At 35.8% G+C, this 23952-nt stretch overlaps 2 protein-coding genes across 21 annotated transcripts in view; one reads left to right on the top strand and one right to left on the bottom strand.

The window, feature by feature from the left end:
- Window positions 1-16035, bottom strand: part of cdc42bpaa (CDC42 binding protein kinase alpha (DMPK-like) a) — a 70987-nt gene extending 54952 nt beyond the window's left edge. For 14 of the 20 annotated variants that reach the window (XM_051868787.1, XM_051868798.1, XM_051868801.1 and 11 more), the window contains exons 1-2: window positions 14860-16035; window positions 1206-1297 (exon numbers count right to left, since the gene is read on the bottom strand). In XM_051868787.1, the coding sequence (XP_051724747.1) occupies window positions 1206-1297; window positions 14860-15037 (270 nt within the window). In that variant the 5' untranslated portion in view covers window positions 15038-16035. The remainder of the gene's footprint in view (window positions 1-1205; window positions 1298-14859) is intronic. The other 6 variants (XM_051868803.1, XM_051868802.1, XM_051868807.1 and 3 more) reach the window with 2 other exon arrangements.
- Window positions 16036-20855: 4820 nt separating this feature from the next.
- lft2 (lefty2) lies at window positions 20856-22569 on the top strand. The gene is made up of 4 exons (XM_051868866.1): window positions 20856-21120; window positions 21525-21768; window positions 21882-22133; window positions 22242-22569. Exons 1-4 carry the CDS (start codon window positions 20856-20858, stop codon window positions 22567-22569), a joined length of 1089 nt encoding a protein of 362 aa, XP_051724826.1.
- The last annotated feature ends 1383 nt before the right edge of the window (window positions 22570-23952 follow it).

Below are 23952 nucleotides of genomic sequence, written 5' to 3'. Positions count from 1 at the left end.
AGCCTGTAAGTATGATTAATAATTGATGTTTATATTTTCTAGCGATTGTTCAAAATTTACAGTTTTGTATGTTATGTTGTGTCACGTACAGTCTGTATGTCTCCTGCTAACCGGCTAACTCGCGTTTCTGTAGTTCTGCTATTCAGATGTGGGTCCAATATTGTCTAAAAATGTGTCGATTAATGCAGCTTGTCTGTCTTATTACTTGGAGTAATGATCAAGGATGGAGCACGACGTTTGTTTACAAAGTGCAATGCATTATCAGCTATTCACGTTTGTGCTCGGCTAGCATGGGAGTTTACAACATAGCTCGGGCCCGGTTCCCTTACATAACTATAAAACAAACAGTTTTTTTCCTCTGCGTTTTTATTATTACAGTAGTATGGAGCTCTATCTGTATTGTAATAGGATGTTAAGATGCTAGTCTGTGCTAACTAGTGGAAGTATTCTCTCTGTAAACAGTAAACACACATTGTAATGTCAAACAATGATATAGCCATTTTTTCCATTGTTAATAGTTAGGACGAAAAAGTCTGTACACATCTGGCATAAATGTTTATCTTATGTTAGAGGTTTTCAGCTTTGCTTGGCATTCTGATACAGTTCCCACAGGTGCAAACTAAGGTGACACTTACCATAGAGAATCGTCCTGCTCCAGTCGTGACTGCGAATCATATTCTGGTTGGTTGACTACTTCAGATGTTTCATCATCGGACTCAGGCTCGAATTGATACGGTAAAATCAATGCTATCTTTTCTGTCCATACATTATATACAATGTCTTGCAAATTGATAGCTGTCATTCAGTTACAGCATAACGCGCCCATTGCCAGTAGACCAATCACAAAGGATAAAGCCATCTGACCAATCAGAGCAGTGTAGGCTCACGGAAAGGAGGGGTTTAGAGAGACTGATTCTTCGAACTGCTTCTAACGAATCATTTACGAACTGAGGTGAAATTAAATGTATATTATGAGAAAACAAAAGTGTTTTTTGACCTTGCATGCATGTAAACCTGTTGTAGGTGACTCCCAAAACAATATTAGGAACCTTAAAAAAGGCATAATAGGGGCACTTTAATTTATTAATAAAAAATAACCTTATCAGAACATTTTTGGGTTACAAACCATCACTTGAGAGCCACTGCTATATACTATAGATAGTATAGGAATTCAGATGCAGTCTCAACACAAGACGGACGCTTACCTCACCGAAAGCTCCTCGACCAATGACCTTCAGTATCTCGAAGTCCTCTTTGTGCAATCGCATCTGTTTCACTTTAGAGGTAAACGGTTTGGCTGGGGAGAGAGAGAAGACAGCATGGAGTTATTGTTGAAGACGTTCAAATCCATCACTTCACTATGATGTGCCATAAAGACCCAATCTTCTCAAAGGGATTTGTAACAGTTTCAGTTACAGCACATTCACACAAGTCAAAAGTTCAGAGGTATCTCTGAGCAGGTGTGAAAGACTGATGGTGTACCACAGTAAAGTCTTTCTTGCAGGGACTGAGCTAAAAAGAAATTGGCCACTGTGACTTTTTTCTTCACATAATTAAATAACTTAATCAATATTTCATGTCCACTTATTTATTTATTTGGCAAGTAGCAGGATAGCGTACAGTTATCTGGTCATTATGAAAAAATAAACTCGCTCAGGTTGATACAAGACCCTAATTATTTTGTGATAATATATTTTAATTTCCCCTGACACTCAATTAGAACTTACAAAAAAAGCTTGTCATACAAGTGTGTGTTTTATTATGAATGGCAGCAGAAATTGCCATTAACCCTGTTATTGTGACTGATCCTGGAAAATCATAAGTGTGTACAATCCCAAAGCATCAAGTATGGGGCCACTGTACAATGACTAACATTATAGACAATGGTTTCTGTTTTCAAGGCTGCAATTATCACTTTCGTATCTTTTTATGGAGCACACAAAATATGATTTACTGTGTGGTTGAGAGGATGCACAAATGGTTCCTATTAAAAGCTGTGAAGAGGATGCACTCAACTGAATTGGCCAAGGGCAATTAACACTTTTGAATTTGATACATTTAAGCCCAATTTTTAAGATCTGTTAAAATGTGTTAAATTAACACTGGTTCTTCTTAATTTCATTGTTTTCTTAACCCTAGTAACCAGTCTATGCATGACTAAAATTTCATAAAGAATTGGGGTGTGCTTTTTTGACTTGGACCAGTAACTAAGCAATCACCTAGCCATCATCCAGAACAACTCAGAATACCCTAGAAACCACCCAGAACATCCTAGAACCACCCAAAACACCTTTGCATTGTGGCAGCAGGTTTTGCATGGACAAACCACTCACATTTTTTTCAGAAAATGTAGACATTTATTTGAGTCCATAAATGTTCTCCAACTGTAACAGGTAAACTATAAATGATAGTATGATAAGTTGTGGAAAGGCTGCTACTTTCTATTGAAGACCTTTGACGAAACAGCTGCCTCCCCCATTACCATCGCCACCTTTTGCCAGGTTCCCAACTGAAGTGGTTGTTAGAGAGAGGAGGGGCGCTGTAACAACCAGGACTGGCGGACCCGTATGCCCATGCAGGGACAAATGCGTTGCCGCCGTCAGGCTGAGAATGGCCAGGCCGCCTTGCCCCTTTGGAATATAAGCCGCTGGAGAAGCCGCCGCCTCTCATACCCCGGACCAAGGAAGGAAGCCCGTGCAACCCCCGAGACTCCGTCCCCTTCACCTGGACCAACCCATCCGATCACTACATTCCCTGCACGTGCCCCAGCACAATGAGGACACCAGATCCTGTTTATTTTAGACACTTTTATCCCCATGGACATTTTATGTTTATTTTTATGTTAATAAACACCTCTTTGAGGCCTGACACCACACCCACTGTGTCTGTCATTGCTCCTCCCGCCACAGACCATACTGTGCGCAGCTTATGAATGAACTCTGTATTGGTCAATGAAAGTCACATTGAGCTCAAGACTGCCAGCACTAGAGATCAGACACAAAGACAGATCTCTTTTCACTTGGACTGCATTAAATCCTGTCTCTTATACAGACATTGAGCCTTGTGCTGTTCAGTTAACCCTGCATAATAAAAAACTGATGTAGTTAGCTGAAACCAAATACTGAGAAAGTTCTGATATAAGCACACTTGTTTTTTAAAGAAACAGTTCACCTTAAAATGGAAAAAATATTGCTCATTCTTATTTAAAATAACCACCCAATACTGGGGGTGGGAATCACAAGGTACCTCACAATACAATACAAGATACATGGCTCACGATAACGATAATACCATGATGCAGCAATTCTGCGATAATCGATATATTGCTAGACAATCCTATAATGATACTTCACTACATCTAACTATGAAACCAAAAGCCTGTGAAAAGGTTAAGTGCAGGTTTTCTCTCTTTATTCAAGTCCAAACTTAGAAAATAGCACAAAAAGTTTGGTAAATTGAATTTAAAATTTTAAGTAAATTAAACCTTTTATTCTTGTATTTTTTAAAAGCTTAAACTTTTCTTTGTGTGTAAACCAACACATTTAACTGCATATCAACTTGTTTATCTATTTAGTATCAATCTATTTAGAGTGCTTTATTTTATTAATTAAAATAATCGATATTTGGTGCCAGTGTATCAATTCTCGTATCACACAGAGAAAGATATTTTGTCACACCCCTACCCAATACCATATAAACAATGCACCCAGACCATTAAAGTAAACTAAGTTGCTCAATCAGACACATTTACCTATTCAGTAGGCAACAAAGTAGCTGTGACTCATTTGTAATATATAAAGGGTTGATTCACCCAAAATTGAAAATTCTGTCATTAATTACTCACCCTCATGTCATTCCAAGCCCCTAAGACTTTCGTTCATCTTCTGAACGCAAATTAAGATCTTTTCGATGGAATCTGAGAGCTTTCTTTCCCTCCATACACAGCTACTTAATTGAAACTTTGACGCGTCAAAAAGTTCATATAGAGATCGTAAAACTAATCCATATGTATTGAGCAGTTTAGTACAAATTTTCTGATGAACAGATTGAATTTAGGCCTATATTCACATGTAAACATTCATCAACTCACACATCGGTTGTGGTAAACAGAAGCTTGAGCATGTTTGCGCGTCATTCAAGTTCAGTTGCGCTTCTGTTTATGTTCGCTGAACGATGTTTATATGTGAGTAAAAGCCTAAATTAAATCTGTTCATCATAAAAAGCGAAAAATTGGAATAAACCACTCAATTCATATGGATTAGTTTTCCATATGAGTATAAGATATATAAGATCTTCATTTGCGTTCCAAAGATGAACGAAGGTCTTATGGGCTTGGAACGACACAAGGGTCAAATCAAGTCAAGGCACCTTTATTTATATATCGCTTTTTACAATGCAGATTGTGTCAAAGCAGCTTTACAGTGATAGAGGGAACATAATTTTGTCTATAGGCAGCTCTAGAAGAAAATGGTGACATTGTCCAGCTTAAGTAAGTTCAGTAATGATTCATTCCATTGTAAAAATTATTAGTTATTAATTTAGTTTATCTATACAGCAGCTCTGGAGAATTTTTTTTTCATTTTTGGGTGAACTATCCTTTTAAGAGGTTATCCAATCATAACAGCGGCCATTTACATATAGAAGTTATCTTAAAGGGGGGATATCACACACAGTTTCTGCCAATCTCATGTTAATCTTAAGTACCTATAGAGTAGTATAGCATCCTTCATATCGCTGAAAAGTCCTTAGTTTTATCATATTTATAAAAGATACATACGCTGTACCGAATATTTCAGAAAACAGCCGAGCGCCTGGAGGCGTGTTGCTGTGAGCGCAGATAGAGTGACGAGCTGTCACAAGCACGCAGCTTTTGTGTAGAGATCGGCTGCAAGCTATCAGTGGTCAGCTAAACAAATGTATTTAAACACACACAATACACCATCGCATTATCCATGGATAACTTTTGAATCACTATAATGAATATAGCGTATAGTGAATGATGAATAAGGAATTTATAAATTCACTATGTTCGTGTTGTTTACATTATATGCACTTAGGAGCCTATTGCCAACAACACAGACATTTGAAGCAGTTTTGCTCACCACCTGCGGTTCCGACTCATGACCGGGATCATTATCGCTGTGACCGCTCCATCTTTCAGTTTCAAACGATCTGTAAATCCAGTGTAGAACTGGGCCTTGTTTATGAAACCATAAGCGCCGATCCTGAGGGCTTATGAAAAACACGAGATATTCTCCATTCATTTTAACCAATAAAAAAGTGATTGCAACTATCAGTTTCTATGGTTATTTTAATGACAAATAACGAGAGTACATCAATGTAATGCGTGAGAACAAAACTCTCAGCTCCACTTAACGCTGGGTTCCTTGGGAAACAAGGTTATCTTTCCCTCACAACCAAAAACACACTTCTTTGGTGACATTGTTGATTTTGTGAAGTTCACTAATGGTGCTGGCCTCACTTCTATGGAAACAACAAAAATAAGATAAGAAAATATGGTAAATCTGACCTCTCTCGTCAAACACGCAAATCCAGATTCCAAGTCCCTGTTGAAATCACATGACTAGGATGTGTTTTTACTGTCATGCCTTTGGCAAGAGTGTATAATTTCTGTACTAACAAGAGATTCCAAAGACGTAACTAACACACTGTAAAATGACAGAAAGCAACAATAGTTTATGGCTGGTGTGGCGTAGTGGTTAAAGATCTGGGTTTGTTGTTGGTTTAACCTCAATGCATTTGAGCAAGTAATTTAACATCACATCCTAATTGCAATGCAACAATTTACTAGTGACAATTACAGTGAAAAATATCTACAATAGGGCAAAATTACAGCCATTCAGAATGTTTGTGATGTTTAATATGGATATGGATCATTGCGATTTCACTGGGATTACAGAATAAATCATAATAGAAACAGAAACCAAGTGACAATCAAAATGTCTAGGTTGTCATCGCTTGTTGTTCTAGCTGATTAAGAACAGTGTCAGTTTTCAACAGCAATTTCTGATTTCCAGAGAGCAGGATGGCCAATGCTAAAATATATACATAATACAATTTTAATCAGAGCAAATGAGATACACAAACCTGACGAAATGAAAACTTAATGAATATTTATTAGAGGTTTACTGATTGATCGGTTTTGCCGATTAATTGGCACCGATTGCTGGAACAGTTGGTTACTGGCAAAAATCCATACCGATAGTTTTTCCCTATTGAGTCCGTTGCTGAGAAGGGTCCGCTGTCATTATACAGTTTGAAGGCGGGGTCTAGAGGCAAAATCACTAATGCTCTGTGGAGTTTGTTTTGACATGTGAGACTGCACAGAGCGGGACACTTCAGATACGGATTTAAAGCATAGACAACGAAACGGTATGTATACAGTACACTAGTAACACTACCGTATATGTTTTCATTTCATTATAATGTAGCTCATTAATTTGTTGACTAGATGTTGCATTAGTGGAGAAAGTATGTTTGCCGTCGAGGCTGAGAGGACGCTAACATTAGTAATACCTCAAGCAGTCAAAACAATGTGACAAAAACACACACAAGTCCGACCTAAATGTTTAATGCCACGATCGTTACCATCTATTTTATGGAATGAAATAGATGGAATGAAATAGTACATACAATATACACGTGTCTAATTACAATTCTGTGGCCTTTGACTCTATTCAACAAATTTGTCTCTTCCCTGTCAGTCTCCTGCGCTGTTTACATTGTATAGACAGTGCGGCACTTCTGTGTTCTACGATTGGCGGCTCAGTATTGGCCAGCTCCTGCATCAGCATCACACGCATACGTCGTGCTGCTCACGTGAACAGCGTTGAGCAATACTCAGTCACGTTCTGACGTAGAACACAGAAGCGCTGCACTGTCTATACAACATAAACATTGTCCTGACAGGAGACAGGAGACTGACAGGGAAGAGACGAATTTGTTGAATAAAGTTGTTATTTTTGTTTTGTTTTTGCGCACAAAAGTATTCTCGCCGCTTTATAAAATTAAGGTTGAACCACTGTAGTCACGTGGACTATTTTAATTTCTTTTCTACCTTTCTGGGCATTGAAAGTGGTAATTAAATTGCTGTCTATGGAGGAGTCAGACACCTCTCGGATTTCATAAAAATATCTTAATTTGAACAAAGGTCTTATTTTTTAACAGCAAAGAAGGTTTGCGCTGGCGCAAGCTGTTAGTAAATCTGGCCCTAAGTCCTTTAAGTATTTAAGCATTTGATGCTCTGATAAACACCATTGCGAATACAAAAATCTGAACGGCTGTTTAAAATATTTAAATAGTGTTCAGAAACAGAAAGTAGTGCAGCTGCTTTGTTTATGGGGTTACCAGGGTAACAACTGCAATTTCTGCTGTTCCATAAGTGCCATCTCCTGCCAAATCTCCTCCGCCTTCTCATCTGTGTTTTTGTTGTTTACATCAGAATGCATGTGCCTATTGTACATTTTATCCAGTTGATTGAAAAGTATTCTTAAAATCCATTCTAAAAATTTGAATAATTCATAATTATTTTCAGTATTTTAAAGTGCCCACGATAACAACATCATGCATATTCATTATCGTGATATATCATATTACCGTATATAGGCACATGTTTAGAGTCCATTTGTAACATTAACTAAGGTTAATATTGTTAATTTGTTAATATCAACATTTACTAATGCATTTTTAAATTTTAAAGCTATATCTCTTAACATTAGTTAATGCACTATGAACTAACATGAATGAACAAGGTATAATTAATATATTAATATTTATATTTAAAAATACAGTACACTTTCATGGTTCAGTGCTATTTTTTTTTTTTTTTTGTATTAAAGTTCACCATTTTACATGTGTTATGTTTGCTTTCATTCAGCAGTGCTTCCCACACATAGACTTTACTTGGGCGGGCCGCCCAGGTATATTAACAGCCACCCAAGTATATTTGGAGACACATTTTTGCTTTTATTATTTTTATCCTTTTATACTTTTTAATCCACCCGAGATAATGAAACCATCCGCGATCGAATAACTAGTGGAAAATCTCCCTTCGCCCCTACGCGTTTTGTACCTGCTCGTTCTGTGTGCACGAGAACTGTTTACTCCCGCTGACATTCCCACATGCACTGCAGAGACGCGGTGGATATTTCACAAAGGCGGCGCTTCAGACTGCTTCAAAGTTATTCCCAATTCAATGAATAGCACGCATTTATGCCAAGCCATTGCTAATGAACTCGAGTTGATGAATTATGACAATGTCTACTTTATGGCCTTTATATAATATGTTTTAGAGACAGTTGTAAGAATGCATATTTTATCTCTCATCTGAAGAATCAGAATAAGAGTCCCTGTGTATTTTGTGTTTGTTTATAATTAAAAGTATAATTAAAGTTTTTTTTTTCTTCTTCTGGGCATTATTGGTATTTTGGTTACACAATAAATTGTAGTATGTAATTTGATTTCCATTTAATTCATAGTAAACTGCTGTAGTCTCTGGCTGGGATGCTCCCCCTACAGGAAGAAAAAACTAAAAACATTATTTGATACATATTATTCAATATATAGATTTTACTAGTATCAGTAAAATCTGTGTCCCATTCACTGAGAGTGACACTATATGACAAAGCAAGGAGAACTCTAACATTTAAATGCTATAATTTTGCATAATTTACTATGCATAATAATGTCTAATATTAGTATGTAATTAAATGTAATAGTAGTCTATGTAATTAAAATGAATTTCAATAAATAAAAATATTGTTAAAAATTACACATTATTTGTTGTTTGTCACATGTAGTAGACCATTTTTGTGCCGTGGGTAATAGGACAATTTTTCACCTGGCTACCACCGCAACTATATTTCAAACCAGTGGGAAGCACTGTTCAGTATCCATTTTAAAAACTATCAGTTGATTGATTGGTTATAGGCCAGCAAGTTAGTCCAACCTAGTTAGTTCATAATCTATATTGGTAAAATCAATCGACCTCCAGTATTTGTTAAAAAAAAAAAGAAATGCACCAAAAGTCGATGCCAAAAATCTGCTGAATATCAAGCATTATATTGGTCTATCAACACACAACTACTTAGCATGGAAGATATATAGCATGGGATATATCATTTCTTGCTTCACACAGTGAACACACCTCAAGGCCAAACATTTCAAGCTGCAAAGGACAAGTTCCATTAGCCAAAATGTCAGGTGACTGATTTGTTGATATGAAATCTACACACAGCTTTGTGAGCGAGATTCCATGTAAACATAAACAATGCTGTGAATATCAAATGTTACCACTGTGTCAGGGATCATTTTTACAGGGCATTAGAAACAGATGGAAAACAGACCACCTAGAACTGCCATCATAGCCTCTAATACATCAACCAGGGAAAGTGTATAAAGTCTATTTATGAAGGACAGTTTAAAGGTCAAGCCTTCCTAAGATGAACCTACACTGTTTTCAAAGTGTTTAAAACAACTGCAGCATGCTCGGGTCGGTGTTCTTTAAAGATCTGAATGCAGAAAGCTCATTGTGTATATATCACTGTCACAGTCTCCAGCGTAAGGGGACACAAAGCTGCAAATCAAATGAACCACACCATCTATCTCCTGCAATACCCAAGAGACCAGCATTAGGAGACCATATAAAGGCAAAGACACTGGCAGGATCATTAAAACACAATTTCCATAGAGGGAAAGAAGCGCTTAAAGCCAGACTGCAGAAAGACTCACAGATATACTTGTGAGCGCGTGCTGTGTTCAAACCTGCTCTTCTCGACTCCAACATCAAGAGCATTTTCGCTGTGAAATGTCTGCATAATACAAACACTAGGCGTAAAATAAATTGTCAGCTTTTGTTTAATGTGACAGGGTTATTTCATACATTAAAACGGAAACAAAAACTATTCATTTCAGACCAATTTTATCAATCGAAATTAAATAATTAAGTTAGGATAATTTAAGAACTTCAACAAAAAAAAATTAAAACAGTGATTAAAAATCTGAAATCAATAAACAAATATAAAAAGCTGACATTTTCAAAGTCTGAAATCAATAAACAAATATAAAAAGCTGACATTTTCAAAGTCAAAAGAACCTACAAATGGTGATATAATGTGTAATGCAACCTTAAAATCATAAGAATTAAGGGTGTTCAACTTTTACTATTATGACTAATCTCAAATACACGAAACCATAATATTACGTGTCAAGAAAGACAAAAACAACATGATCTGCAAACATAAGCTAGTCTGATACTCTGAAGATCAGTCATGTTATTAAACTTGGATGGATTTTAAAACTGTAAAAAACACCCCATAGTGTTTATACACTGGCCCTTGTTTTCATTTGTGAGAAAGCCAATAACAATGGAGGAACAAGTCTGGTCCTAAACCCAATCCGTTCAGGACAGACAACAAGATTATACCCATCCCTAAAAATCATATTGGTCTTGCCAATCACAGCAACTAAACAAGAGCTGACTTGCCATAATGCAGATACAAATAAGGACTAAATATAAATGAAAAGCTTGTGATGAGGAGGATTTAACATTTGAATACGAGAAACCTCCCAAAGTTAATACAAATCTAATCCCAAAATATGAGACCGGTTATACCTGACAGCAAACCCAACTTGCATAAATAAACTTAGACGGTATGAAAGCTAGAACACTGGAAAAGCAGAAGATGTTGGGGTTGTGACAGGATAGTCACATAAAACCGCCTGGGTTGTCAATTGAAACCAGCTGTCCGGGGGAACTCACTACACAAGGGGACTTCTTCAAATACCAGAGGGTCGTTGTTAGTCACCGTCCACCGAGTCAGCCTTTTCTTTCAAACAGCTGGGCCTGAACAGCATCTGTGACTTGCACATTCCTACATTTGCTTTAAAATAAAAGTTTTCAGGCCTCTTACAGATCAGCAGAGAAAGCAGAAAGACCATGAAATTGGCACACTAATTGCTAATTATTCAATGAATGCATTTAAAAGCACAAAGAAATGCTAAATGTCAAAACTTGGCTAATTATAAAAAGGGGTTAACACATGCACATCAATAAACAGAAAATGCAAGAAAACTGTTTTGATGTCAAAATGTCAAAGACATGTGCAGAACACGGGTTGGAAAGCAAGCCAATCTAGCTCTGCTGATCAGATTTTGCTTCAGCAAGATTGTGCATGTAAGCAGACTCAACTTATTTTTTTAAAGATGCATGATATGTGAACAGTGACCATATGAATATGCCTAAAGAATTAGCAGTTTTTATTAAAAAAAAAAAAACATTAATCACCTGATAAGAGCAGATATTGGAAGCATACAATATCAATGCCTACTTTTTCTAATTCAAACATATATCTATAATATAGTGTGTCTACATATTACACATTGATGCTGGATTTCACTTCAAACAATGATCTTATATATATATATATATATACTGTACAGTAGTGGTCAAAAGTGATGTCTGGAGGTAAGGCTGGACGATATGACCTAACATCAAAATCTTGATTAATTGAAAATTTTACCTCAAATACGATTAATGAACGATTATTTTGTTTTTGGTTTTTCCCCTTCATAGTTCACTGACAAGGTTTATACTGTAAATATGCTTGACTATTAAAGGTGGGATTATTTTTTCCTAATAATGAAAGAGTGCTCCGACATAACAGCTCACTTTCAGCAGTTATTTTATCTATGGTTTATAACATTTCTTATAGATTTCTGCTCGTTGTAAATCAGATACAGAGAAATTAGCACAGTACTAGTAGCCTACATTTATTTGAATGCATTAATGAGAGCAATTGCATGTGTGAATTAGTCACAAAGTCTATCTATTAACCGTGAAGCTGTGGGCTGTAAGTAGTCAAAAGTAGAAACATATATGCTGTATCTTTTGAGTTTCTAAGCTACTTTAGTGATAAATCACAGGACAGCGTTGATGAGTTTCTGCGCTCCTCTCTGTGCGCGCAATCTTCATGTGATGCGCAGCTACTGTCTGTATGAGTGTTTGTGTGCCACAATGCATCAGCTCAGTAGCTCAATATAATGATACACATCGATGGTCTAAAATCACTTGAATGTCCAAATTGGCAAGCCTTAAAACACATACAATTGACAAAGTTTAGTGAAGACCAAGTGAAAGTGATCACTTCTGGGCTCGCTGCTCATGCGCCGCCTCTGCGTGTTGACTCAGCGTTTGAGTTCGCCTCAGTGTTACTTCCATGCTGCTGACTGGACGGGGCGGAGTCACGTGACTACACATGCGGTAGTATGTTTTTAACCCCTTCCTAAGGTCTCTTTTTAATGGTATTTGTACCATGGGTGGTACAGTGGAACGCTAACAGGTTAAGGGGAAAGTATTAACAGGATTAAAAATCGAAATAACCGACAAGGGAAAATTGCATTTTCGATTAATCGTCGAGCCCTATCTGGAGGGGATATTTTTTTTTAATGACCCTACAAGTTTGATTAAACCATGAAAATACGAGGAAAATGCTTTATTTTTTTAAACATTTTATTTATAAATCCTGTGATTACCATTTTGCTCATCATTTAGCTTTTGTAGGGTTTGAATCTACAACCTTACAGTGACGATGTAACGATACCCTCATGTCACGATTCGATACATATCACGATACTGAACTCACAATATGATATTATTGCGATACTTCAAGGCATATGGTAAAAGGTTAACAAAAAATTAACTGTTGATTAAAATGCTAAAATTGGTATTACATTGGGGGTGGAAATGAACAGGCTTGGACTTGGTGCTGAAACCCAAGGCACAGGCAATGGTGACACCAGAATAAAAATATTCATGATTCTGAAGCTGAAAATACAGAAAAATACAAATATGCTTGCACTCTGTCATTGACTAGATATATTTAAAATAATGTAGGCCACTTTTTACTGGTAACACAAGACATTTGGCATTTTCAGGACCCACAAATATTCCCCCATTGCATTATTATACATTATATTCAACATTATATATAGTAGTTCAATGTAGAACTGACACTAAAACTCTGTAAACTTGAATTTTTTCTTGCACAGTAATTTTCATTTTGGGTGAACTATACATTTTTTGCATTTTTGCATTGCGATATATTGTGACACGATATATTGTTACACCCCTAGTTATCGGACCAAACTACACTACACAACCCCAAAAGAAACATTTCAATGAATGCATCAGTTATGATGGATGTTACATGTACCATCTCTAAAACTGTCAACTGTCAGATAAAAATTAAAGTATCCAATCTGAAGCATGTGGTCGTCACAGGACCCTTGCAGAGATAACACAAATCTGGCTGATGATCTGGGCACGAGTTCAATCTTGTCCTGGCATCGTCTCCACCAACCTGTGGCTTAAAGGGGTGTAAGGATCATTTTAGCCTAATGCAACGGAGAGAGCTGTTTACTGCTTTTTAAAATTCTGAACTAGAGGACAAGTCAATTACCTGAAGAGCGTATTCCTTTCATTACAGCAACATTGCAGTAGCCAAGCCTTAAAGAGTATATGCAACAAAAAAAAAAAAAAGGAAAGTATCTAAGCATCGATGATTTAGCGAGAGGCTGACAAGAAATGAATCAACCTGAAATCAAGTGTCTTATCGCAAAACATTAGCCTAAAATATAGCATATGCTCAGCTTAAGAAGTCTACAAGTGCATATATTCACAATTGTTTTCTGTTCCCTACCAATACGATCTATCCTTTGTATTATTGTGTTATAGTGTGCTTTTATTATTTTCTGCCGCACTTGTTCAGTCTATACTGCATGCATCATGCCTTCTGCTTCCATGGAAGGAATGTTTACAATTCTGGTCATTCAGGGTAGCTGCAAGTCACGCCACAAAATAAACAAACAAATGGCACACTATGTTCATTCACGGTGGAATGTGATGTAGCGCTCCAGTCATTTCCTGCTCAACTTAAACATGTAACAAGTTTAAAGTCATATTCATTAGTTAAGCCAAGTCATGAGGCCCCTGATTAAACATACTCAAACAATACACTGCTTTTCCCATTACACTGTATAAGTTTAGCTACATTTTAGTCACATGACTGGCCACTTAATACTTCCCAGCAGTGTCTACTTGAATTCAGTTAATGTATTTACAACTTTACCACCACAAAAGTCCTTGTCATATTCCATGCTTGGTGAAATGCTTTGTATAACACAAAAGAGGGAGATTTCATATTTCATACGTCAGCAGTGTTATTCATAAAGAGAATGACACCGTATGGCCCAGGGGACTTTTTCTACCTTATTCATGCACAATCCCACCAGCTATAGTCTTTCCTATATGGAACCAGTTTGATCAATCACCATGACAGTGAATAGCACATCCTTCAGTGTCAGAACACTTTGCCACGAGCAAAAGTAGATTTCTTTCATAACTTTTCAACTAGCCCTTTAAGACATTTAATAACACGCGCACTTTTAAATAGAAATCGTTTGTGACACTGTTTAATCAAAGTCCAATAACTTGTACTCCCTTACTGAGGTTAATTTCTTTCCATGCTCCATGATATACTGCTCAGCATGCTGGTATGATGGCTCAGAATTCAACAGCATGTTGCTACTTGACTTTTCCAGGGCTGTACACACACACACACCTATGATTCAGTGCTGCCAAAGGTGTCTTAAAGACATTTGTTGCATGAACTTAAGGGAAATATGCTTATTTATGATGACTTTAAAATCCAAACATCTACTGAACTTAGTAGATGCTTTAAACATAAAATGCTTGGGTTTAAGAGGGTTTGAACATGAAATGCAAAGATGGAATGCATTGATTTTAGTAAGTGTAAAAATGTCTTAAAGCACCATACTCACCCCATTCCAAAAACTCAGCAATGTTCTTCTCTCTTCTGAGTGGGGAATTGATGCACTCATCATAAAGGGAGATGAGAACATCCAGAAGAGTTTCAACACTAAAACTCTGTCCATTAGACTGAACAGGACCATCCAGGATCAGTTTTTCCAGCTTTTTCAAACGCACTTCTCCAGACATGGTTCAAAACGAATGTCAGTCCAAAAAATGTAGTGTAAAGTTATTAAAATCGATGCGGATATTCTTTGGATGGGATCTGTAAATAGCTATATAAATAACCCACCCATCATCACAGTAAAATGCAGTTACAAAACTGCAGTAAACTCAAAACTAATTTTAATTTCATACACAAATAAAACTTGTCACTACATCTTTTAATATACTCAGTGAAAAATAAACAAACCAGCAAATGAGATGGGAAAAGACAATTTAAGCATTTATCAAAAAAAAGTCCTTGACCTTCTGTGTAAAACAGTAATTTATATCTTGCGTTTTGTAAATATTAATTTACACATATTTAAGTGCCTTTTCTGTAGCTACTCAAGCTAACCAGCTAACAACATTCTCGGACCACAATGTATCTTAAGTGTTTTTTTCTCATATAAATACAAAAATCGTGTATTAATATTAACTAATACTAGTGTCAAACCATGTCAAGTATATAAAGTTTAAAAGATCCTCAGTTTGTTCAACTTTAACGGGTTAAAATAACTGATGCTAATGATCCGGCTAATAAAGACGTTCGGCTAGCAGGCTAACCGATTTTAGCTCGTCCTCAAAGAGAATTCTTCTCAAAACCAACAGAAATAACATGACACGCCCCCCAAATGTGATATTTAGGCATTACATGTTTGGAAAAGATAGATAAGTTGTGTTTATATCCGCAAAAAAAAAAGTGAGTTTAGCGAAGTTCTCCAAAGGCACCGATTGAGTGTCACTTAAGTTTTCCTCAGTCCTTTTCCCTTGAATATTTCCTCAAAAAGTAAGTCCTGCCAGTGGGATGAAGTCCGTCAGATGATGATGATGGTGATGGTGATGGGGTGAAGATGAGGAGGATGGTGTTGTTGGTGGTGGTGGTGGTGGTGGTAGTGGTGGTGTGGATGCGGAGTGACGGGGTGATTCTCTCTCATCTGCCCGCCGCCGCTGAGTGTGTTTCAGGAATGATGAGGAGAAACATGGCGATTCTCTCTCTCTCTCTCTCTCTCTCTCTCTCACACACACACACACACACACACACACACACACACACAGTCATGCACGTTCAGATACACACACACATATCAAAATAAACATACATGCACATAAACATATATACATGCATTTACATAAACATACAGTAGCCTACATACAAGGACACATTTACATAACACACATACATAGCTACAGAATACATACAAACTCTCAGACACTCTAAAAAAATACTATATAAATAAATATAAATACACTTACATATAGCCTACATAAATAAACACACATGCATACAAACACAGACAGATGGACACACTTTCACAATACACAAATATAAACACACACATATATATATATATATATATATATATATATATATATATATATATATATATATATATATATATATATATATATATATATATATAAACAAAAACATAAATATACATGCTACACAAGTATACATAAACACATAAATACACACATCTATAACAGCTGTTTTGCTTAACCAGAGAATTTAGGGAGGTGAGTGGGGTGGTTTGGAGGGGGTGAGGCAGGTTGAGGTCACAAGTGTTCAAACTTTCATTTTTTATGATTGTATTAAATATGCTTATACAGATAACTTACTGTAGTTTAGTTGTTTAAGTAGTTGAAATAGTTCCTTTACTCTTGAAATTTATATTAGTGTTATTTATATTAGCTATAATCAGTGTTTGGGGTAACTCATTTCAAGTAACTTGAGTTACGTAATCAGATTACTTTTTCAAGTAACTAGCGAATTAACACATTACTTTTTCAGTTTACAACAAAATATCTAAGTTACATTTTTTCAAATAAGTAACGCAAGTTACTTTTTCACATTTATTGACTGACAGCTCTCCTGTCCCCATGTTGAGAGAAATAAAGTGCAGAGGCGTTGTGTGCGCTGTGTGAACATTATGGTTATTGTAGTTCTAGACTAAATGTGAACATGCATTTACTCATCTCACTTGCACGAAAACATTCAGTATTCCTCAAAATGAATGAAAACAATGAAATGCAATCTCAGAATTTTATGCAAACCTGTAATAATTAACTATTAATTTACAGAAATATACTTTACGTGTTTAATCTAACTTTATTAACCAATGTCTTTGCTGCTGACCTTTAACGATCTAATTCAACCATACTAATAAGCAAAAATTACTATATATTAGATTTGGAAATAAGAGTTTGGAATTCCTTCTCCTGTATCCTATTCTTCTTTAATCCAGAATAGTAGCACACCTGAAAGGTTTGTTTGAGCTGCGCCCTCTGTACAGCCGTAAATATGCATTTCCTTCAGCCTGAGGCTTATTCATTTCACTTTTGGTGTGAAAGGGCCTTAAAGGGCCATTTGCCAAAAATAGATCTATCTATCTATCTATCTATCTATCTATCTATCTATCTATCTATCTTTTATTTTATGTTGTAACCTATATAGAAACTTTAATAAGATGTCCATCAGTCAAAGGTAAGAAGAACATTCTTTTGGTATATTAAATTATAGTGTCTATCTATCTATCTATCTATCTATCGTCTGTCTGGCTGTCTATCTATCGTCTGTATCTCTGCTGTCTGCATATCTGTCTATTTATATCTGTCTGCCTGTCTGTCTGTCTGTCTGTATATCTATCTATCTATCTATCTATCTATCTATCATCTTTTATTTTATTTAGTAACCTGTATATCTATTTAGAAACTTTAATAAAGTGTCCATCATTCGAAGGTAAGCGCATTCTTTTGGTATATTAAATTATAGTACATAAAACAATTTTAATAAATGGAAAATACTAAAAAGATGCTTCTATCTGTGAATTTCCAAGTATAAGTACAACAAGTGTACAATGTAACAAAATTAATTCCACTAAAATTAAAAAGTTAACTTTAATTGCTGGCTTAAATTTTTAAGTAACATCAAAGCGGTACCAGTGTGACAAGCACATTGCGAATTTAATTATTAATGAAGTAAATAATGTTAAACCTCTGAGGAAATGACTGAAATTATCATGACAAGTTAAATAGAATTATGTTATTATGACGCAGAATAACATCTTTGATTTTACTATGGCATAATTACATAGGCCTAAATGTGTTTAAACTGTATGCTGAAGGCTCATCGCCGGCGCGATGCTGTGCACATATAAATGTTCGTTTACTATGTTGTGATCAAATCTGCAAATGCCAGAGCTCCCCCTGGAGACTGAAATAATCCACTGAATATCTTCTCCAGACAATTTGGTGATAGTTCCATGCAAAACATGTTAAAGTAGCGTCACCTACTGGGCATTTAAATTATTAATTTACTACTTTTCAAACCGCTTGCATGGTATTCATGGAAATAAATGGTTACAGTGCTGGGATGTGAATGAATGTGGAACATAATTTATAGAATGCAGACAAACTGTGATTCAGTTTGGCATTCTTAAGCAAAGAAAGCCAAACCAGACTGTTTATTAACAGTTTGTCTGGCTGAATAGCTTAATTTCATTTCTATTAGTCTTGATAGTGGATCAAATAAAGCCCTCCATCATAGCAGTAAACATTAAGGACAGCTAAGTTGTGTAGCTGGGCTGGTTTCAATGAACAGGGTCTATAATGATCATCATTAACACCTTTTGTGTTTATTGGGGCTCTTGATTAAAAGGGGTAAAATACAGGACAGTGTTATTGTTGGTTTAATCCTTCTGATCCCTTTTCATATGCAATTAGAAAATGAGAAATACCACTTTCAGTCTAGATCATCTAATTAATTGATGTGCTAGAATTTGCAGCATGGAGAAATCAAAGAAAGTCAGTTGTAACACCCCACCCTCCAAAACAACCGTCTATAGGTATAAATAATAGTTTCACTTAATGATTCATTGAAAGTCTCAGGCCTAAGATCTTTTGTTATGATGCTGTGTATTCAAAACATTCAACGTCTCATAAAATATCTTACAGGGACAGAAGGTTTAGAATTTACCACTGAAAATGTACACTGAAATTAAAATATAAATTAATAATAATATTTAATACTGAGACTAAAGTTGAAAATGGTGTACATAACTACATTGTGACATATACTCAAACTACTGGGGAAAAAAGTTAGATCAGATTTTTCAGAAATATAATAAAAAACTATTTTCTTAAGAGTTTTTGACAGAGATGCAACTGTGTAAAAACATTAATTTAGCATTTTCACAAGTATTTCTGAGCTCTACAGATTATTACTTTTTTAATTCATATACATTTTTAATATTATGCCTTATTATCATCTAACTACTAACACGTCAGCTGGAGTTTTCAAATATCCAGTCTGGTTTTCAGAATTTTTTCTTTCTTTTAAGTTTCCGTGTTAGCACTTTAATATTATACACAAAAGTGAATACAATATAAATATAAAGGTAATTTTTTACAGTTCTGTATGAATTTTAGCTCTTAAATTTATGTTAAATAAAACGTGTCTTATCTGTAGTGCTATTGACTTCATTTGGAATAATAATAGCCATGTTGATTGTAAACATTGGATTGTACTTGTCTTGCCCATCCTGACAAACAGCGTCAGATAATAACACGATTACCATGAAAACATGGCTGTGTAGCAAGTAAATTTGCTTAGCTGTCTGACGTGACGTGATCCGTCATCAGCCGTTCCTGTGCCGTCATTGTCTGACATCCCAGGACAACCCGTGGCCCCAATACACAATACACAGACTGGGGTAAGTTTAGTCCCTCTGTTGGCAGGACTGAAGAGGTCTGAGCAGTCCTGCAATAGTAACAGGATAATCACCCCCTTGAGAAAACTCCCTCCAATCCACATCCCCTCAGCACACTCCTGGATTTGCTGCCTCTGTTTGTGGAATAATGACTCTCCCTCATAGGACAGCAGGGGTGGACAATTCTCAATACACTTTCCTCTCTCCTCTGCTCTTCCAAACACACTGCTGCTTTTACCATAGATGGATAAAGTTGGAAAGTAGAAGGGAATGAACTGAAATACAGGCAGAAAGAATGTAAATTAATGCTACAAATAACTGAACCATGCACTAAATACATTATCACAATTTTATGTTGTATTAGTTGCTTTAAATAAATAAAAGCAAAATTTTCTCTTTTTCTCTCTCTCTCTCTCTCTATATATATGTGTGTGTGTGTGTGTGTGTGTGCACTGAACACACTTAGGATGAAAAAAGTGTTCTTCATAAAAACACATTCATTTATGAATGATAAATAAATAATAAATTACTAAAATGAAAATAAAATACATGGATTGACTGTTTTCAAAAATATATTTTATGAATACATAAAAAATATATAACATATTAATAATATAATATAAAATATATATAATATATATAGTGTAAATACATAATGCACTGAACATAGGATAGTTCTTAACAAAAACATTAATTTATGCTTTAGAAATAATAAATTAATAAAATATAAAAACAATCATTCATAATGTAAAAAGTGATTTATTCTAGATTAAACTAATAAATAAATGTATTAATACATAAAGTGTAAATACTGTTATATTTATATGCATATATGCAAAATATATAATATAATAATTTATATAAACACACTTAGGATGATTTTGAAAACACAAAAGTGATGAGCAACAATAGGTGGCCTAAATGGGACATGACTTTGAAGGGTGTCTTTTTTAGGTTGCCTCCCCTTTGTGGAGGTGCGAAAAGCCAGACAGGGTGGAAGGTGGGGGGGGGTCGGGGGTCAACTGTATATAAACCCTGAGAGACTCAGTCAGTCATTCAATCAGGAGAACGACACTGGCATCACTAGATCAAGCATGGCTTTGCTCATCCAGCTGTTCATTTGTGCCGCAGTGATCTCATTCACTGAGGGATTCGACCATGAGGATATGAAGCAGGCAATGCTCCAAAAACTCGGACTAACAGAACTCCCCAGGATTCAGAAGAGAGATTTGGAAAATCTAGTCATCCCGGCTCACATCAAGAACAAATATCTGTCCATGCTGAAACTTCATAACAAGCGTAAGAAGAGATCTGTGCCAAGCCTGGCAGGAATTCTAAGAGGCATCCATGGGAATGCAGGTGGGTTACAACTGAAAAATGGAAATTACTTTTTGAAAATGCTGTACTAAATTTAATATTGCAGTATTTACAATATATTTTTTATTAGGTATGATGAACAATAAACAATAATTATTCACAATTAAGTGATCTTGATTGATTTTATTGTATAAATATATTATTGTTGCAAAATTAATGTATACATCTTACAACTTAATGTATACAATGTAAAAAATGTATTATTATGTCAAAATTAGCATGAACCAAAATTAATAAATGCTGTAAAAGCTTACTATTGCATTAGCTAATTAGCAAAATTCTACCATTAAAATATGTAAAATGATTGTCAAATAAAATGGTTGCTAAAACTGTTAAACATTTTTACAGTGCATCTGTCATAAACAGTGATCTAATGTCTTTCACAGATATTACAGGAGAAATCAAGTACTCTGACACAACCCGCCAGCGTCTTGTGTTCGACATGGAGGCCAGGCTGCAAGAAAACACTGAGGTCACTATGGCCGAACTGAAACTTTTCCAGACAGCTGTACAGGATCCATCCAAACCTGAACGGAGGAACCACAGACCCATAAACAACGCCAGAGTGAGCATCTACTGGGTGGAAGTGCTGGGAAACGGCTCCAATAGAACATCACTCATAGACTCAAGGTATGTCACATGTCCAAATATAATAAAAGCATGAATACTTACATAAATAATCACAACCTTTAATTTTATAATGCATGAATGGAAACTTAAGAGTCTGTTTTCCATTTTAATAGACTGGTTCCCATCCATGAGTCTGGCTGGAGGAGCTTTGACGTGACTCAGGCGATACATTATTGGTCTAAATCCCAGAAAAAAACATCTTTGCATCTGGAAGTGTGGACTGAGGGAGAGAGGCCCGGTAGCTATGCTGCTGAGATGGCCAAAAGAGTGCGCTTTGCCACACAGGACCCAAAGGAGAACACCCTGGAGAAGGATATGGGTGCACCAGAACTTGTGTTTTACACCCTAAACCTGGATGAATATGGGTGAGTATTTTTATTAAACTGCAGCTTATTTAGTTTTATGACATGCAGAACTTTACGCCTGTTAATTGTATATTCATTAACTAAAAGCATTGATTTTCATGTCAACAGATCCCAGGGTAACTGTAACTCCAGCCCAAACAGCAGCAAGTGTTGCCGGGAGGAGCATTTCATCAACTTTCGTGAGCTCACCTGGACTCAGTACTGGATCATTGAACCGGCCGGGTACCAGGCGTTCAGATGCGCAGGAGGATGCAAGCAGCCCAAGCGCGGTTACTATGGATACGGGCAGAGGACCTGTGCGGTGATGGAGAGCGCGCCGCTGCCCATGATGTACCTGGTAAAAAAGGGAGATTACACTGAAATTGAGGTGGCAGAATTCCCGAACATGATTGTGGAAAAATGTGGCTGCTCCATGGACAAAATCCCCCCGGTCTGAGACTGTCTGTGGTTTGCTCTCAAATGAGAGGTGAAGATGTTGTAATCAAAAAGAAATGTCTCAAGATTTACTGAATTGAAATTCACACATTGCAAATCCCCACTGAGCACTTGAAAATAAAATTATTTATGAATTATTAGTTTATGTAATGTAAGCAACAGATATTCCCTGTTGAGTGATGTGTTTTCTGAAAAATAAAATAAGTCATTTCATATTTATGAGTATTTTCTTTTATTTTTCATAATTTTTACATTAACATCATTTCTCATTTTAAGTTAATTCAGAGAAAAGTAAATATAAATTAAAGCTGCAAGCAGCATTTACCGGGGTTCAAGCCTTTAAGGCCTTTAAGCACATATGCGTAAAAAGATATTAAATTTTATTTAGCAAGCATGTCACCACTTAAATCACAGAGGAACAGCTATGATATATGCAAAACCAAACACAGAGAAAGAAAAGGCTTAAACAATAATACTTGATACATACTAAGCATGCTTACACACACACATAAATGCAGAGATATTTTCTTGTAGATTCAGTATTTGAAATACAAAATGGGTAATTAACTCATTTTGGGGTAATTAACTGGGTAATTAACGTTTAATTAACTCCATTAATTAAACGTGCTTACACACACTTTTTGTGGCAGATATGGATATTTGAAATCAATGATAGGTAAGAAAATGCTTATTCCAGGTTTCCCCTTTAAATATCAACATTTTCAGGTCTAAAAGTAATTGTAATTTTATATTATTGCAAAAACATACATCAAATGAACAAATGAAGTGGTAAACCTTAACAAAATTTGATTTGTAATGTTACTATAAGGATTTATATAGTTTAAAAGGGATTTTAAATGACAAAACCTTGAAACCTTGAACTATACTAATCAAGTCAAGTCAAGTCATCTTCATTTATATAACGCTTTTCACAATACATATTGTTTCAAATCAGCTTCACAGTGACAATAGGAAAATTCTTATCGAGCTAAAGTTGGTTTTTGGATTGAATCACTTCCGTTGTAAAAATTGTTAGTTATTACTTTAGGGGCCGCTTAAATGACACCTTTCCTACTGAAAACCTAATACCTTTAAATGCATTCTTTCCGTTCATTTACGTGTTTATTCTATAGGTTTGCATGTTTGAGTGTGTGTGTGCATAGAAGCTTGGTCTTTTTTTTTTCTTTTTTTTTTTTAAAAAAGTGAAATTTGCCAAATTACTTTACCGGTCCGCATAATACAGAAAAATTAGTTGTGTCCGTGGATCTATGCGAACTGGAATAATTTTGATAACGTTTTATCTATACATAGGGAAAGGAAAGGGAAATGGGCCTTCGCAGGGGATAATTTAGTTGAAACGTCAGGGCTGCGTTATCGTCATAAA

The sequence above is a fragment of the Ctenopharyngodon idella genome, chromosome 17, assembly GCF_019924925.1.
Source record: "Ctenopharyngodon idella isolate HZGC_01 chromosome 17, HZGC01, whole genome shotgun sequence".
Lineage (NCBI taxonomy): Eukaryota > Metazoa > Chordata > Actinopteri > Cypriniformes > Xenocyprididae > Ctenopharyngodon > Ctenopharyngodon idella.
The sequence above is the reverse complement of the archived record's forward strand: the minus strand, read 5'-3'. Positions and strand labels throughout refer to the sequence as shown.